At 47.3% G+C, this 16946-nt stretch overlaps 6 protein-coding genes across 6 annotated transcripts; 3 read left to right on the top strand and 3 right to left on the bottom strand.

The window, feature by feature from the left end:
- Positions 1-2: 2 nt before the first annotated feature.
- On the bottom strand, positions 3-997 carry F5147DRAFT_716524 (Tim10/DDP family zinc finger protein). Its single transcript, XM_041438604.1, has 4 exons — positions 811-997; positions 659-754; positions 524-605; positions 3-473 (listed from the first exon to the last, which is right to left on the bottom strand). The coding sequence occupies exons 1-4, from the start codon at positions 874-876 to the stop codon at positions 451-453; spliced, it is 267 nt and encodes an 88-aa protein (XP_041288259.1). The 5' UTR covers positions 877-997; the 3' UTR covers positions 3-450.
- A 50-nt stretch (positions 998-1047) lies between these two features.
- Positions 1048-2912, top strand: F5147DRAFT_618406 (uncharacterized protein). Its single transcript, XM_041432574.1, has 8 exons — positions 1048-1233; positions 1293-1404; positions 1451-1543; positions 1594-1749; positions 1804-2143; positions 2194-2313; positions 2369-2434; positions 2482-2912. Exons 1-8 carry the CDS (start codon positions 1221-1223, stop codon positions 2728-2730), a joined length of 1149 nt encoding a protein of 382 aa, XP_041288258.1. The 5' UTR covers positions 1048-1220; the 3' UTR covers positions 2731-2912.
- A 1509-nt stretch (positions 2913-4421) lies between these two features.
- F5147DRAFT_747588 (uncharacterized protein) lies at positions 4422-6303 on the top strand (the record flags this gene model as incomplete). The annotated part of the gene is made up of 6 exons (XM_041439964.1): positions 4422-4548; positions 4666-5147; positions 5200-5325; positions 5379-5650; positions 5769-6036; positions 6097-6303. 6 exons carry the CDS (start codon positions 4422-4424, stop codon positions 6301-6303), a joined length of 1482 nt encoding a protein of 493 aa, XP_041288257.1.
- A 174-nt stretch (positions 6304-6477) lies between these two features.
- F5147DRAFT_716519 (uncharacterized protein) lies at positions 6478-8454 on the bottom strand. The gene has a single exon (XM_041438603.1). It carries the CDS (start codon positions 8078-8080, stop codon positions 6653-6655), a length of 1428 nt encoding a protein of 475 aa, XP_041288256.1. The 5' UTR covers positions 8081-8454; the 3' UTR covers positions 6478-6652.
- On the top strand, positions 8455-9608 carry F5147DRAFT_641606 (ribosomal protein S19e). Its single transcript, XM_041433060.1, has 3 exons — positions 8455-8616; positions 8675-8817; positions 8876-9608. The coding sequence occupies exons 1-3, from the start codon at positions 8594-8596 to the stop codon at positions 9190-9192; spliced, it is 483 nt and encodes a 160-aa protein (XP_041288255.1). The 5' UTR covers positions 8455-8593; the 3' UTR covers positions 9193-9608.
- Positions 9609-10180: 572 nt separating this feature from the next.
- On the bottom strand, positions 10181-12615 carry F5147DRAFT_778321 (WD40-repeat-containing domain protein; the record flags this gene model as incomplete). The annotated part of the gene is made up of 6 exons (XM_041442114.1): positions 10181-10615; positions 10669-11181; positions 11233-11304; positions 11361-11537; positions 11647-12464; positions 12561-12615. The coding sequence occupies 6 exons, from the start codon at positions 12613-12615 to the stop codon at positions 10181-10183; spliced, it is 2070 nt and encodes a 689-aa protein (XP_041288254.1).
- Positions 12616-16946: the final 4331 nt, after the last annotated feature.

Below are 16946 nucleotides of genomic sequence, written 5' to 3'. Positions count from 1 at the left end.
GTTCGTCGTCATGAGTTTTACTTCTTTCGGCGGACACGCGAAAGCGCCTGAGAATGACACGGAGAGCATATCAGATAATGGCCGAGGAGTGGCTCTATGACAGAAACCGTGCCAAGGGCTTGGGGTGTGCATGGGAGACTGAAATAACATTCCCATAACGCTGATCATCGCGTCGACGCAAATAACAGGAATGAACGCAACATCTAGACGAGACGGAAAACCAAAATGCCGAGGAAACCATAAAGCGCCTTGTGGAAACATAGATAGTAGTTGAGACTATCAGCGTGAACAAGCGCCACAGGTCAAAGTCATTTTATAATAAAAAAGCATGCACGTTGGATTTGGGGATGATTGCGACAAAGTCGCCATACTAATCAAACATGAAAAGATAAAATTATGATAGCACCTTGAAAGCACACAGCACACGGATTAAACTTGCACGGTTGATTCTCATGGCTTGGGACCCATGGCATCTGAAGAACAATTATAAGCCTATTCCAACTCGGACAAAGACGAAGTGTACCTGCATTCAACTCGGCAAATCGCTGCCCTACCCGCTCAGAGTGCTTCAAAAATTTGTCCGCGCAATTCATAACGCATTGCTCCTGCTCAAAGGTTAAACTCGAATGATGTGAAGATAGGTATGAAGGGCTATCACTTCTTTCGAAGACAATGCTTTGCTCGTGAAGTCATTACAGCACGAATTAAAGCATCTTTCCACGAGGCCTGAGTATAGACGTAGGAAGTCTTGCATCTGACGGGGTGATGCAATGTTCAGACTCTGCTGAAGCGCACATGACGAACCAATACCTGTTTTTTTTCGATGATTTTGGTCATTTGGGCCTGTTCAGCAGAGTTAAGCTGTGAGAAATCCATGACTGAATACTGATAAGAGGATGGCAGAAAAGACGAATGACACAAGAACGTGGTTGGTTGAACAGAGGCACGCAAATAAACTTTCTGAGGAATATGAAAGTGTAAATGGATGACACGTGCAAATATCGGTGCGAATTTACTTTTTTTGGTGCTGGATTAAACCTTGCGCTGCAGGAATCATGACTCGACCTAGGCTCGGGAAATATCTTCATCAGGCTCTCATTCACTATCCAAGGAGGAATTCTCTTATTCCACCTATCGCCATTCTCACAAGATAGCCTGATCAGTGGTATTGATTCCGCAAACCGTACTCATCAGCGTCATCTAAAAACCTATATAGTTCAATGCCAGAAAACGGTAGGCTCTGTATTCTCGCTCATCTTCAACAGACACATATTTACCCTCTTTTCCATTAGATCTCTCAATGGCTCTTTCTTTCAAAGAAGCACTTCAACGGCTTGAGAACCGTCGCGTCAAAGCAACGCGTCCATTGATTCCGCCTCAAATCCTGCAGGAAGATCTCCCTTTGTGCGTGCTTTCACTTTCTGATGATGATATTCTAACGCACATGCAGGACTTTTCTTGCTGCTAACACCGTCGTTGAGGGACGTCGGGCAACTGAAAATATACTCAGAGGCAACGACGATCGGCTGATAGTGGTGGTTGGGTATGAATTAATCATGTGCAGATGAGTCTTGACTGACTTGCAGTCATCAGTCCTTGCTCGGTCCACGATGTGGGTGCGGCAATTGAATATGCCAAGCTGCTCAAAGCCTATGCGGACGTGGCTAAGGATGACTTGCACATCGTTATGCGCGTATATTTTGAAAAACCTCGTACGACTGTCGGATGGAAAGGGTTGATTAACGATCCGTAAGTGTGTTTCCAATGATTTACGACCAACGAGTGCTAATAATAAAGAAACAGCGACATGAATTGCAGTTTCCAAATCAACAAGGGCCTGCGCATCGCGCGCACCCTCCTTTTAGATATAGCTAAACTTGGTTTGCCTGCCGGCTGCGAGTTCCTCGATACAATTTCACCTCAGTACACCGCCGATTTAGTATCCTGGGGAGCTATTGGCGCGCGCACCACGGAATCTCAAGTGCACCGAGAGCTGACCTCTGCACTGTCGATGCCCACTGGATTCAAGAATTCGACCGACGGATCCGTTGGCATTGCGATAGATGCATGCCGTGCCGCTCGGAGTGGCCACGTCTTTCTCAGTGTGGGCAAAGAAGGCCTTAGCAGTATCATTGAAACCGAGGTACGGCAACTTACCCTTTTTAACGCCTCCGCAGCGAGTAACTTTGGTAGGGCAACCCAGACACACATGTAATCTTGCGTGGTGGCTCTAAAGGCCCTAATTATGCTGCAGAATACGTCCGTGATTGTGGCGAGAAGCTGTCCAAAGCTAGTCTTCCTTGCAAAATCATGGTAATTTCCAAGTCATATTCAGGATCTTACTATTGCTGATATGGTCCAAATTCAGGTTGACTGCAGTCATGGAAACAGCCAAAAACAACATCGTAGGCAGACTGAAGTTGTAGAAGACATCGTGAGCATTCCCCCGCTTTTATCTATTGTTATTTACTGTTCGTTCAGGCTCAACAACTGGGGAGCCAGGACACGTCGGCGTTCATTATGGGTGTCATGCTTGAGTCTAATCTCGTCGAGGGACGGCAAGATTTACCGTCGAGTGGTCCTACTGGCCTCAAATATGGCCAGTCAGTCACCGATGCTTGTCTGTCTTGGGACATGACCGTCCCCGCTCTTGAGCGTTTGCGTGAAGGTGTTCGCGCTCGCCGAGAGTTGGTTTACTCAAAAATCCAAAGGCTTGGAACTTCTGGCTAACGGCGCGAAGGAACCTGAAGCTCAATGATACCGGTGGCATCAATAGCTCCAATGGCCATTAATGCGGTGTACGTTGTGTATTGATTTTACTGTCGATCATCGCGTATTATGAGCTTTTTGTATACTCAATCGCATATATATCGAAATGTACACTACCTGATTTAACAATGTCCTGTCTTCCAGCGGTGCATGCAGTAGTAAGGTCTTGCTCGGGTATTTGCGACAGAAGCATCATGATCTTCTGATAAGCGCCCGTGCCCATCTTTAGCCAATCACCATCATGAACTTCGTCGTGAATAACCGAGTTTTATAATTTTATGGCTTGCAATCTGGCGGAAGTTAGTGTAGAGTCGGATAGACTGCGGACTCCAAGTTCGCGCTCTTGCAGGTCCGACTTTGCATGCGCGAGTTGCGAAGCGATCACTTCCGACGTTCCAATGAACCGCAATTACTCCAGCAAAGTTCAAACCACATTTTGAACTGTGAACTCACTGGCACTACCGCATGTCATTCTTTTTGGTCTATTAGCATTACACTAGTCCCTCGGCATCAGGCATAATTTTAATTACGGCGACAGCGTACGCCGAGTGGCAGAACCGAACCCAAAGCACAAGTTCTTCATCGCCTGCCGCCCATGCATTTGTTTCCGTTTCACTACAATTTTTTGCAGAATAAAGCTCTTCTTCCAGTCAGTCGCTGACATCTGACATCATGCTCAACATCACCCAGCTCATCGTTACTAGATTGGGTTCTTTGTTCTCTGGATCTCATCCGAAATTCTGGTTGACCATAACAAATCGGAAACCCCTGTCGACATCCATATTCATCTCGCTTTCACCGAAGCTATTAAGTTATTCATTGCATTCGGTTTATACTTCTGGAGACAAAAATACTTCCGCTACGATTCGCTCGATCCTTGCCGACATGACAACGAAGATCAACCTTTGGACAATATCGATATCCCACTCGAATGCAATCGCGAGCCTTTTACTCCCAGGAATGTCCGACTCAACGAGCTGGCACAAAGACTCTGTCCTCGGTCAAGCCCGAGTCTTGGTGGCGCGCGCTCGAGTTTGTCCATCCTTGGCATCTCCACGCTGTACGCGATTCGGGCCTATGTGGTATGTCCGGCTCTTTTTTCATCCCAGGGAAATTACGACTACTTCATATTTCTCATAGATATCTAGAAGCAGAGAACACATCGATCCACTCGCACCATACCTTGTAATCCCCGCGGCGAGTCTCTGTTCGCTATTTGTGCTGCGTGCGTTCTTTTGCAGGACGTATGCTCCGCAACTGTGGTATGCTGCTCTTTTACAGGTATGTCATTCCAGGAAACTGGTAAGATAGCGATCTTCCTGAGCACTTGATATGACTTAGTTTTGCGGGGTTTTTATCGTTCGGGTAAGGCAACTACTGCCAGCAGTTGAGCCTTCTCTAATTCTATTCAGAGCGGTCTCATTGACCGCTCAAATGACTTGCCATACCTCTCGTTGCTTGCCTCTGCGCTCAGCATCACGTTTTCTGACACCTTGGTTGATATTGTAAGTCATAAAATCTCACACTTGGACCCAAGTTCAGAGTAGAGCCTGTTGTACACACAGGTCTACAAATCACACCATCCATCATTTTTCGATGCTATCAACTTGCTTATTTTCGCTGTCGGCTGTTTTGCCCATTTATCGTTCTATATGTTCCGCGTCGCCTTCCTTGGAACTGGAAGCCATGGTTTTGGATCGCACGCGGATCCGATCGCACTGGCTCTGTCATGTCTATCGGAGGCCGGTCGAGACATATTCGCGCTCTATGCCATATACTGTGAGTATTTTATGTTTCATGCATGCCTCATGCTTAGGCCAGCAGATTACGATATCATTCTAGAAAGCATCATGACCGCGCTTGCCTCGACCGTTGTCTTTTTCTCGCTGACTGCAGGTTTCCTCAACGAGCCAGGTGTATTCATAGGATGCTTTCTCACATTGACAGCAGCGGGCATATATGTCTCCAGCATAAGACAGACCACGGAGGAAGATGTTGAATCTGAATGCGTGACTCGGGTAGGCAAACTCCACAGATGGCCCGCTCTTAAGCTGATACAAAAAATCAAGCCTCGCTATCCGGTTGTATTTGTATTTGCAGCGGTATTGGTCGGATATATGCTTTTTGTATCGTTCACAATGATACATGAGAATGAATGGACAACACACACCCCTGAACCGCAGTGGGGCTTCACCTCGGAGTTGGAGTCCAAGCCAGGCGATTGTCACCGCCGGCCTTTACTGTTTCATTCGCATAGGAAAACACTGGAAAATTACGACCGCTTCAATAACATCCTGCTAATAGTCTTCTTCAGCCACGCTCGTTACGGCGCCAACCTAGATTACCACCGAGAAGTATATTCTGATTATTTTCCAAATGTGAGTGCTGTGCGACCAAGTCTTTTGGTTAGGTTCATATATCCGATATTAGATTTTCTACATTGGACCTGCCTCCCGCGAGGATTCCGGCTTTGATCACTCGTATGATGTCTTTGTGGACTCGTACCATTCGGATGAGGATCTGACTGATCCATCATATTATAAGATGGCAGGACGCGTGTGTACTCCAAGCATTTTAATTCACGTGCCTGGTGTTCATCAGTCACATAGATGGCTCATCATATGCTGTATACCGCTCTTCAGGAGCAAGACTGTTATGATGGGTACTTATGGGTGCCGTTTGATACTCTGCTGAATATTCCACGATTGGAGAAGTTTGACCGGGAATTCTTTTGGTATCATTCACCATGGGGCCTGCCTGTATTTAACCCTGCACAGGATAATAATCTCAGCCTCGGCCTGCATGCTCCCCCTGTCAACGTATCGCCGGATCCGTCTATCAATCTCACGGAAACATGGAGGGGATGGGGATCTGACTGGTGGTACGTGATATTCTGATAAACTCTCATCGATATTTCTGATTATCTCTTGGCAGGTGGGGGTGAGTTAATTCACAAGGCGTTCCCCTGCGCTTATCTGATAGCTATCGCACATCTATAGTGATCCACACGTGGGAGTCGGAGTCTGCATGGAAGCTTTCTGGAAAGTGCCCGTGCACTTGAGAGAACGCCTCGCTGCATTTACCAATGGTGAAACGCGCCTTATCGGAGGCTCCGCAGACACGATGTACATCCCAGGGCGGCACCGCAGGATATTTATGGAAGTATTGAGCCTGTTCCTTGAAACGACTTGCTTCCTTGAGATTGCTGTACCTACAACACTGCACTTGGTCGCGCCTCGCCATGAGCCGATTCTCTTTGTGGACCATGTGAGACTTGGCGTGTTTTTTGCTGTCTGTAATGTGTGCTGACTGATTGTGGGATGACAGTGGTGGATATATCAGCCGCCGTTCAATGCGTCTTTTGTGAGGCAAAAGTGGGAAGAGGGATACGAGGTGGATACGTTTCATACTTTCCATTGGGGTGAGCGCGATGGAGATAATGTGTGGAGGGCCAACTACGAAAACGTTGTAGACATTCGACGTCTGTTGAGGGAGTCGGCAGAGAGACAGCAAGTTGTTTTTCCTGTTAGGTGAGCTGCTTCGTTGAGTCGTGGGTTCATGCTAATAGCGAAATAGAAATGAGACGCAAGCCAGATGAAAGGGGCGGCGTGCTTTTCCACCAGTCTGTCGGACCATAACAGAAGGGATGGAATCCCTCTATATCATATACCTGTTTCGGCGGAACGATGTTATCAACTTTATATCACATACTTCGGATCTTGGACCAAGGAAGGTCGAAACTCCTTCCGATAATCGTTTAGGTATTAAACCTTGCATAATAATGATACAGAACAGAGCAAATACAGTATAAGTACGTCTATGTGCACTGAGACCATGCCCTTAAAACAATCCCTAACAATGTCATTCCAAATCAAAGACAGCATCACGACACATGGAGACGATCGTGCAAATCCCAGGACAACTCTTGAGCATTACCCGCAGTAAAATCATTGCAGCTTGAAATGACTACCGTCTTCAGTGTAGCATCTGGCGTTGCATGATCCGTGTAGTGGACGCGTGCACTTAAGGTTTTCACCAGCGCATCCCCCGAGAGCTGTTGACAGCTGTACATCTTGAGAACCGAAAGCTGGGGCAGGCGTACGCTCATCTGCTCCCCATCTCCATCTTTAACAACAAAAGGCATGAACAGCGCAACCACTGAATCCGACATATCCGACCCAACAATGGAGAACTGTTTCAGGTCGGATAGCTTATCAAAGACCCAGCGGAAGTCTTTGGTACGCATATCTGATAAATCCATGTCTAGGATCTCGAGCGGGGGGTGTGAGCGCGACAAGAGTTTGCGGATTCCCATACCAGTGTGAAGGTCGCTGTGTGGTGACTGGGAAAAGTCGTGGGACTCGTCGTCGCTGTCACCTTCTTCGGAGACGTGGTATGGTTCGAGTGAGTAGTCTACATTGATGTGACGCAGATGAAGCTCTCGCAATGCAGGGAGGTGGAGATGCGAGAGGATGCTGCGCTGATTGCAAACCTGGTCTAGGAGGAGCGTGTGTAATCGCGGAAGGGCGATGGAAGGCGGTGGCGCGTTAAGAGTGCCTTCATCATTGGATAAACCGTGAAAGTATAAGTGCTCCAAGTTCGGACAATGGGCAAGAAACCGAAGGAGGTCCGGTGAACGGACGGAGTATTCAAATGCAGTCTCTGAGATGTCGAGGGACGTGAATAATAAGGGGTTGACCATTTCTGTATGGGGCAGTTTGGTCGTTGCTACTCTCATGGATATGTGACGGTATGTCGTACTTCCACAGGAGAAAAAGATGACATCATCTTCATCATCACCTGCGACGTCCTCGAAGGGAGTCTTGAGAAGAATATCAAGATGATGTAGTATGCGACGAGGCGAGGACAGGGTGAGGTCGGATAAGGATGTCTCGAAAATTCTTCCGTCATAAGTGATAGTGCAGCGCATCCATCGGGCGATATTGGGGAGGAAGCACGACATGATAGGTAACAGTCGCTCGAAATCTGTTAGCTTGAGGACTACATTGAATGGAAGAGGCGAGGAGCGAGTGACCCATAACTCTGCCTGAGTACGGATGGAGGACATGGCGCGCCTCGATTCTAGTACGACGATGGTCTGCCATATGCAGGGTGCCGATACGATCAAGTCTCTCCATAAACGGCAGACTTTAGATAGTGTGAGGGGGATATGCCAGTCACCTGTGAGGCTGCAAGTCGAAAAGATCTCGATGAGTAATTCTGAAGGTAAAGATGCAAAAGGAGGGAAACTTTGAATATCCTTGTTAACAGTACTAGTGGATATGATCATGGTACCGTGGGTGCACAGCATCGGATGAGGAACCCCACGATATTATGCCATTTACGTAAGCAGAAACTTGAAGTTGTTGTAGTCGATGAGGTGCGTGTAAAAACCTGCCAGTCAGATCAAATGGGGCTCAAATATTCTTGCCTGCACTCGAACGCAAGCGGTGACTGTACCCAAACATGTCCAGGACTATCTGGAATTGCGGGCGACACGCCTACATTGATAATCTTCTGCGATGAAAATCATGTCGTTGTACAGGGCAGCGGGCTGCTCAACCTTCGAATTTATGTATCGACCTTCTATGTGTCGCGTGTGCAGGACTGTCAATTTGCTCGCATAGATTCGAGTGCCATTCTCATCGTAAACGTTTCGAAAATACCTTGCTGACTAATCCAGAAACTGCACAGCGGTGGCTGAATTTCAACTCAGTACTGAACTCTATTTCTCAGAGTCGTACACAAGTCGCCAACCGTCGCGCGAAACGTTCCGCGTTACTTTCCTCAAGGTTATTCACGGTCGTCTTTCCCACTATTCAACATGCCAGGAGTAAGAGATATCAGGTACGTAATTAACTTGTGTCGAATTGACCCATTATTTAATCGTGAATATCACTTGCAGCGCCGATGCTTTCATTACCGCATATGCTTCCCATCTCAAGCGGTCGGGAAAGCTTGAAGTCCCAACATGGGTCGACATTGTTAAAACCGGGTCTTTCAAGGAGCTTGCACCTTACGACCCAGACTGGTACTACGTCCGTGCAGGTGCGTTGCGCTCGGTACCGTTTATCAGAGAACAATTTTAAAGAACGATCATAATCAGCTGCTGTTGCACGACACATCTACCTCCGCAAAGACGTCGGTATCGGTGCATTGACAAAACTTCACGGTGGCCGCAACAGACGCGGCAACCGCCCATCACACCACGCCGACTCCTCTGCCTCCGTCCAAAGAAAAGTCTGTCAATCGCTGGAGAAGATTGGTGTCTTGGAGCAGACCGACAATGGTGGACGACGGATAAGCCAAGACGGCCAGCGGGATTTGGACCGTATTGCAACAGCTGTCGTCGAGGCTGCAAAGGAGGAGGAGGATGAAGAGGAGGAAGGTGAAGAGGAGGAAGAGGAGGAGGAAGAGGAGTAAACTGATATCCACCTCCACTTGCTAATCCTGCATTGTCGCTTGCTCTGCACGTGGTCACCATGGATATTATGACGATACGGTATGATGCATGCATATCTTTAAAAATATGGCACTTCACTGCTTTTTCCATTATCTGACGTTGTTTTTTTAATTCCATGGCCACTTGCATCCAGTGAGTGCTGCTGTTTCACCATTTTTGGGCTGTTATACGTGAATGGACGCTGATAAGACCCAATATATTTCACTGAGTGCAGATTGAAGAGCGTTTTTATTTTCTGTGCCGAATTTCAGGTGAAAATTTGGCACATGACCACATAACCACCACGACCATGGCGATCTACGTGTTTCCCCTGTCTTGCGAAGTTTAAGAACCACAATCACAATCACAATTATTTCCTACCAAGAATTGACCACTACCAAGTCCTAGACTCGTGGCATCATATTATTGAACAAGCAGTCCACACACGCCTCATCCCCAAGTGAACTGAAAGCTAAATCTGTTCTTCATCTCTTTTGTGGATTGGAGACGTTCATGGTTAAGTATGTTGAGCCAGCGTTGACGTTGAGCACGCAGAGCTTTGTACTGAGTACTATCGCTTGTTTCTCAGGCTCCCTTTCTCAGTAGATGACCGTACATCGTCAGAGGTTTTCACACATGATACCCTACTCTCGAAATAGTGCGGATGATAGCATACTGCATCTGATGAGATTCTCTTGCTAGATATTTATTGCGTTCATTACTCTCCTAGTAGGTGTCGAGATTGGGTTGCGGAATGAAGATCCGGACGGAAAATGGGTTATGTAGGAAAACAAACCATCATCCGTGCTAGATCCTGGGCTGTCATTAATCTCAGAATGTTCCTCGCAAAAGTTGGTATTGTCGAGTTCGATACACACAAGGAAACGAGATCGATCTATGTAGTTGCGAGACGAAAAGATAAGAAATACATAGAAGCAAACGTGAAATAGTTGTGTACCTGTACCTGTATTAATGACCATCGGCATGTGGGGGAGATGCACAACAAAGAAACAGCACGAAGCGAGCTCGCAGTGGAAGAGGTCGTGAATGCACGGTCGTTGCACCTGATGCAACAGTACTAGTAGCAGGAGCAGGTGGTGTCGTGGATGCCGAGGGGGTGGCAGGCTGAGTTTGCGATGATGATGCCTGGGCTTGGCCTTGGCCTTGCGGTTGGCCTTGCTGCTGCAGTGCTGGTTGTGCATTTGTATTGGCGTGTCGAGGAGATGCGCAGCAGAGAAAAAGCACGAGATCACACAACAACCGGACGGGTAGTGAATGGGGATGTCTTGGACGTGGTGTATCAGAATTAGTACCTGCAGCTTGCTGTGTCGTGAACGACTCCTGGGCGTGCGATTGGGTTTGCTGCTGTGTTCTTTCTAGTGGCGGCGGGGCAGTAAATATAACCTGAACAGAAATCATTAAATTACAACAATTTTAAACCCACCCAAAAAACATACCTCCCTGTCTCGCACTGCAGCTACTTCGACAACACGAGGTCGCCTTGAGCGTTGCGGGAGTTCGATTTCTTCATTGGTGTGAGGTTGAGAGCGGAAGAGTGAGGACAGGGAATCGATGAGTGTATCTGGACGTAATCCCGAAGGCGTTGTGTGGTGAGGTTCGATTTCTCCATCATTGTTGAGTCGAGATTGTGGCCAAAGTGAGGACAAGCTAGCGAGAGGCATATGTGGATGTAATCGCAAAGGCGGGGAGGATTGCTGAAGTTCATTTGGTGCATTGTTTTCACGTAGAGAGTGGCGAGTGAGTGAGGACAGACTAGCGAAAAGCGCACGCGGATGTAATCCCGAAGGTGTTGAGGGTTGTGCTTCAGTTAAGTTATTAGTGTCGGAGTGAGAGCGGTGGCAAGGCGACGAAAGGCGATCGAATAATGCTCTTGCACTCCCCAAAGAGAGTGCAAGAAGGCGGGGATGGCGGGAGGAGGAAGGGTGATAGTTACCGTACGTTCCGGAGGGCTGAAATCAAGAGGTCAGAATAGGAGTCGATTAAAAGCGCTGATGACGCACATAAGCACCATTTGTCACGTCGTCGAAAAAGCCTGGCGGAAGTTCATCGTCCATGGCCTGTGTAGCATCCGCCTAAATAGAATATCCAGGTTACAACCATCGGAAAAGTTGATAATTAGATCACGTACATCCATGAATGACTCTTGAACTGCAACCTCTTGAACTGCAACCCCCGAAGGTGTTGAGGGTTGTGCTTCAGTCAAGTTATTAGTGTCGGAGTGAGAGCGGTGGAAAGGCGACGAAAGGCGACCGAATACTTTTCTTGCAGTCCCCAAAGAGGGTGCAAGAGGGCGAGGAGCATCCGCCTAAATAGAATATTCAGGTTACAACCATCGGAAAGGTTGAGAATTAGATCACGTACAACCTGCAAGTGGAAGATTAGTGTAGTGTTGACTGAAGAGCGATGAGCTTTACATCAGATAAAGGTAGGAAGAGGTCTTCAAGGCCAGCTTTTTTGAAGATGGCGTGAATATCCCATGTGTACGCGTCTGCATTTTCGGAACCAGTGACTAGCAGCTTTCCATCAGCAGAAATGGCTGTGCAGCGCACCCAATCTTCATGCTGGAGGGGTGGATTGACTGAGAGGCCGGTGTTGAGATTCCACAGACGTGCTGTTTTATCGAGCGATGTGCTTGCAAGGAATCGTTGATTCTGAGATACGGAGATTGCGTTGACGAAGTCTGTATGACCCTCCAGAATGGCGATCTGCTGCCAAGTGGCCGTGTCAAATATCCTAATCTGGCCGAATGAACCCGATATAAGCTTTCCATCCGACGTCCATGCCAAGCTCCAAACTTGAATATCATGTTTGAGCGTGTTAAGCAGTCCGCCCGTCTTGGCATCCCAGATTTGTATTGCATCCTCGTCTCCACCGGTTGCAATTTTTGTTGCATCGGGTGAGTATACCACCGCGTTCACCCACTGGTGCCCGGTTTTGATTGTCAGGACAGTTTCGACAGTTTCGCCACTTTTGACATCCCAGACTCTTACCATCCCATCCCAGGATCCGCTCAGCACTCGTTTACCATCTGGACTCCAGGACAATGTACACACAACATCTCTGTGTCCTATCCATTTGGCAATAACTTCCTTCGTCTCGACGTCCCATAACCTCACTTTCCCGTCATGGCATCCAATTGCAATTGTCTTGCCATTTGGAGACAATACCATGGACCGCACTGCTACCTCATCCTCTCCATCTCTCCAGTCCTCTCCTATCTGTGCGCCTTTCTCTTGGTCCCATAATCATAATGAGCCGTCCATCGAACATGTGATGATCTGTTGTCTGTCATGCAAATGCACAACACCGGTTACCCAATGAGTATGACCTTCCAACGTCTGGAGTGGCGTGATCGCTGGTGTCTGACTGGTGGGGAAAGACATGGTCGGCGCTCAGTACCTGAACAGATTCTGCACTATGTATGCGAGAGAGGCTGAATCTTAGAATTGGATTGGGTTATCCAACAACGGCAATAATTGCTGGTGAGTCAAGGACCTGTCTTTTTCCTACCTTAATTCTTATCAGGGCACACAAGTCATTGTTAACAAGACAGACCACTTACAGGATCTACTCTTTACCCAGAAGCTAACTTCGGGATTGTCTATGGAGGAAGTGCTGCGGAAATTAGAATGTGCAAGAGATCTTTGTGGGTACCCGAAGTTGCTGGTAAGCATCTCGTCAGTTGTATTCTGCAGAAAAGCCTACAGTATCACTTACAAGTAACACCGTTTAGATGATTCCTCAATCACCACTATCAGAGGGCGTCTGGTTGGGAGTTGAAGAAGCTGGATTCAAGTCGTCTTATAAGGTTCGTTCCTTGCGCCATCTTCATAGCTTATTGCTATGTAGATCAAGCGTTCAGCGCTCGGGTCTGCCACCAGTGCTGTACGAACCTTCCTATACGTAAGGACTAAATATTTCTCGCGCCCCATTTTTCCTGCACTGACACCAGATCAGATCACTGACATAATTAACATTGATGGTGCCACTCAGCCACCATCGAACTTCTGTACAACTCGTCACGTTGCTCGCTAGCTGACGTTCGATAGCCGCTCATCGATGCCAATCCCCGTTCCCCACATACAACCACAATTGTCACAATTTTGCATGAAATGTGTAAGTGAGACGTACATGACATATGTTAAACAAAGTCCTCACAGTTCTTTGAAGGAATTCAGTGCACCCCGAACCAAAAATTCTGCTAACACCCCAGAAAGCCGTGATGTTAGTTGCCTGACTTATGCATAACTCAGTGCTACGAGCAGGTGGTGTCGTGGACGACTTTTGGGCGTGCGATTGGCTTTGCTGCTGTGTTTTTTCTGGTGGCAGCGGAGCAGTAAATACAACCTGCACAGAAATCATTGAACACTAGAAATCAATATGCCAGAGAAAGACATACCTCTCTGTCCTTTACTGCAGCAACTTCAACTACGCGAGGACGGTGACGAGAAAAGATAGGTTGCGGGAGTTCGATTTCTTCATTGGTGTGGGGTTGAGAGTGGCAGAAAGGCGACGAAAGGTGACTGATGAGCGCACTCACACTTCCCAAAGAGGGTGCGAGAGGGCGGGGACGGCGGGAAGAGGAACGATGATGGTTACCGTACGTTTTGGAGGACTGAGATAAAGAGGTCGGATTAGGGACGAATTAAAAGCGCTGATGCTCATACATAAGCACCATCTGCCACATCGTTAAAAAAGCCTGGCGACAGTTCATCACCTTCAGCCTGTGTAGCATCCGCCTAAATAGAATCTCAAGGTTACAGCCACCGGAAAGGTTGAGAAACAAATTGCATGCATCCATGAATGACTCTTGAGCTGCAACCTGCAAGGGGGAGATTAGCAGAGTTTGGATTGAAGAGACATAAGCTCTACATCAGTAGTAAAGGTTGAAGGAGGTCTTCAAGGCCAGCTTCTTTGAGGATGGCGTGAATGTCCCATGTGTGGGCATTTTGTCTTCGGAACCAGTGGCTAGCCGCAGCTTTCCATCAGCGGAAATGACTGCACCTGTAGCTGGGGTAGTGATGTATCACTTAGTGCTCTTACCATAGCGAAATGGTGATACACGAATCAGTCTGTCATATAGTGCCCAGATCCCGTATGTCGTTGGTACCTTGCGATCTTGATGAGATTGGATCTTCTAAGTTCTTATGGTCAATGACTCGTGCGTGATATGATAAATATATCAAGGGCAGTACATGAATGATGTGCTACAAATTGTCCTACGACTGGGGCTGTTCAAACGTTCAGCGGCACTGGCAAGAACCGGTACGTCTCTCCACAGGTCCTGAAAGGAGGCCACAAGCGAGAGACGCGGCAGTGCAGCCTGACAATATGTGTGCAACATAGTACTGGGAGAGTGTGGCAAGTAACGGCTCAAGGCGGCGGTGCATGGTGATGGTGGGAGGCATTGGGAGAGGCAGTAGTGGTGATGTAGAATAGGGCTGGTAGATGGTGTGTATAATATCCCAGCAAGCGAAGCTGCTGGCAGTGGATTGTGCAAGCTGGTAGTGGGTGTGGGTAGTGATGGTTCGGAAGTACAGCCGCTCAATCTCCAATTATAAGTGATCAACTAACTGCTGTCTGATTAAAAGTTGAGCACTCATTCATTCGACCAACTTGTAAGGTGCACTGATGTATCTATTGTCTTGTGTCACTTCACTGCTTAAATGCTGTGTAGATGAGCGCTCGTGCGCATGTCCGCAACTGGCACTACTTATGTGCAACGACTGTCCTGTGTGAATTAGTACGTTGGAGGTTACGCCAAATATTCGTAGGAGATGCATTTCTTATCTACTTCACATGGTTTTTTCTAGCCTATTTCTGAACTCAATACTGTCATATTGTCCCCTTGACTCGATCGACCTGGACGTCTTGGTGGGTAGAGTTTCGCGTACTGCTAATATGGCTCATCCTGTAAGTTAAGAGGGGAGTCGCTGTGATCGAGAACCATCTATCACTTGCATAGAGAAGTGATAATACATATATAGCGGATATGCAAGTCTTGATCTTAACATGAAGATAAGTTTTGGTGAGACACTGCTGCGTAGATGTGCGGCAAAAGCCACATTAATTAGAGAGAGATAAACACCTTTGTCTGATTATCCTAACAACGTAACGAAAGCACGCATCGTGGCGTCGGCACAATTCTTCAACTGCCAGGAAAAGCGTCATCGAAATGTCTGAGTCTCCACATCGTATCTCCGAACCAGTAACAATGATTGGATAGCCAATGTTTTTGGTTTACAGTTACAATGCAAGCTCCTCGCATAAATGATACACGGCGGGCTAATTTGGTACTCACAGGAGTGCCATGGACGCCTCGAACGCTCCTGAAGATGATGAATCGCATCACTGATGTTTCCATCTGGAGTGTTCTACGAGAACAGTATCTGTGTAGTATCCATCGTAAACCAGAACTTCACGGTCCGAAGATTTTTCCACTGACCAGAATGTGATACGAGTATCTTGTGCTCCCATCATGATGGCTTTCATCGAGTGAATTGAGAACTGCACTATCCTCCTTTCAAGCAACATGGGGGAGTATCGTATATTGCGTGATACTCGTGAGTCGCGATATCAGGGTCATGTGCTATTTAGGCTGTAGAACATGTCAGTGGGATGCTCTGACACGAATGGACGAAGGAGCATAGCATGATACCACTGATATTAGGGTGGGCTAAGTCCTGCTTTTAAGGTCATGACAAATTGATAAGGGCTTGGGCTTGAAACACGTGTTGGGGCAGCTGATCAGTGATATCAGTCGACCGGTTCCTTATCCATACATGTTGATTGGCACGACAGTTGAATTCGTATCGTAACCATGTACCAGAAAGCGAAGTTCTTTTTCTTTTTTGCAGGTGATCGGACAGATGGGTCAGATGCTGATTGTGCAATGCGCCTCAGAAGGTTCCCAGATTCGATACCAGATATCGATATCCCATTCAAGCGCAATTTGCAAACATTGAGAATATGGATAAGTGTTCGGATTTGATAAAACTCGCGCATCTCCATCGCATGAAATTACTGCATAAACGCCCAATGTAAACCTTTCGAGGGTCAGTTCTATTACGGAGTGTAGGACTGTGAAGTATTGATGCTCACCATTATAAACGACAACTTAATTCTGGGAAGTACGGACTGCTGCCCAGCCTGTGTACATCCTAAATATTGACATCATCGAGTTCGAAGATAGGACGGAAGAAACGTGCGGAGTCCGGGAGCGGATGATGCTGACTCATCTCAATATAATTCAAGTTGCACCTATACATATGTTTTTCATAGTAAGTAACTTACCCGCACCAGTATGAATCAAGCTTGTTGCATGATGGATGGATGGAAGGAGTCTATCGTCGGCTGCTTTTCTGAGTACCGCCCGCTTCACGAGGACAACCCTTTCATCATCTTGGGACTGCATTAGTGATACCCGGACCCACTGGCAGTGGGTTAGAGATCAATTTGAGTCGCATGACTCATGGAGAACACTGGTCGAATTGCCGAGATGTATGAGCTATTAGCCTTGACTGTCGTAGTTGCTAAAACAATATCTCTAGCGCTACTCGCAAATGATCCAAACATTTTAGTAATGCCGGGTGTACAATCTTGTTGACGTTCTATGTCAATCTAGCTATATCTGCTATCGAGCTTGAATTTGAAGTTGTCCGTTATCATCGTCATCGCAGAGTGAACGTTGTAGCAAGAGCATAGCACAAGGTTC

This window comes from Suillus discolor, assembly GCF_016758755.1.
Source record: "Suillus discolor strain FC423 chromosome Unknown F5147scaffold_69, whole genome shotgun sequence".
Classification (NCBI taxonomy): Eukaryota; Fungi; Basidiomycota; class Agaricomycetes; order Boletales; family Suillaceae; genus Suillus; species Suillus discolor.
Note: the sequence above shows the minus strand (reverse complement) of the source record. Positions and strands in the feature narration are given on the sequence as shown.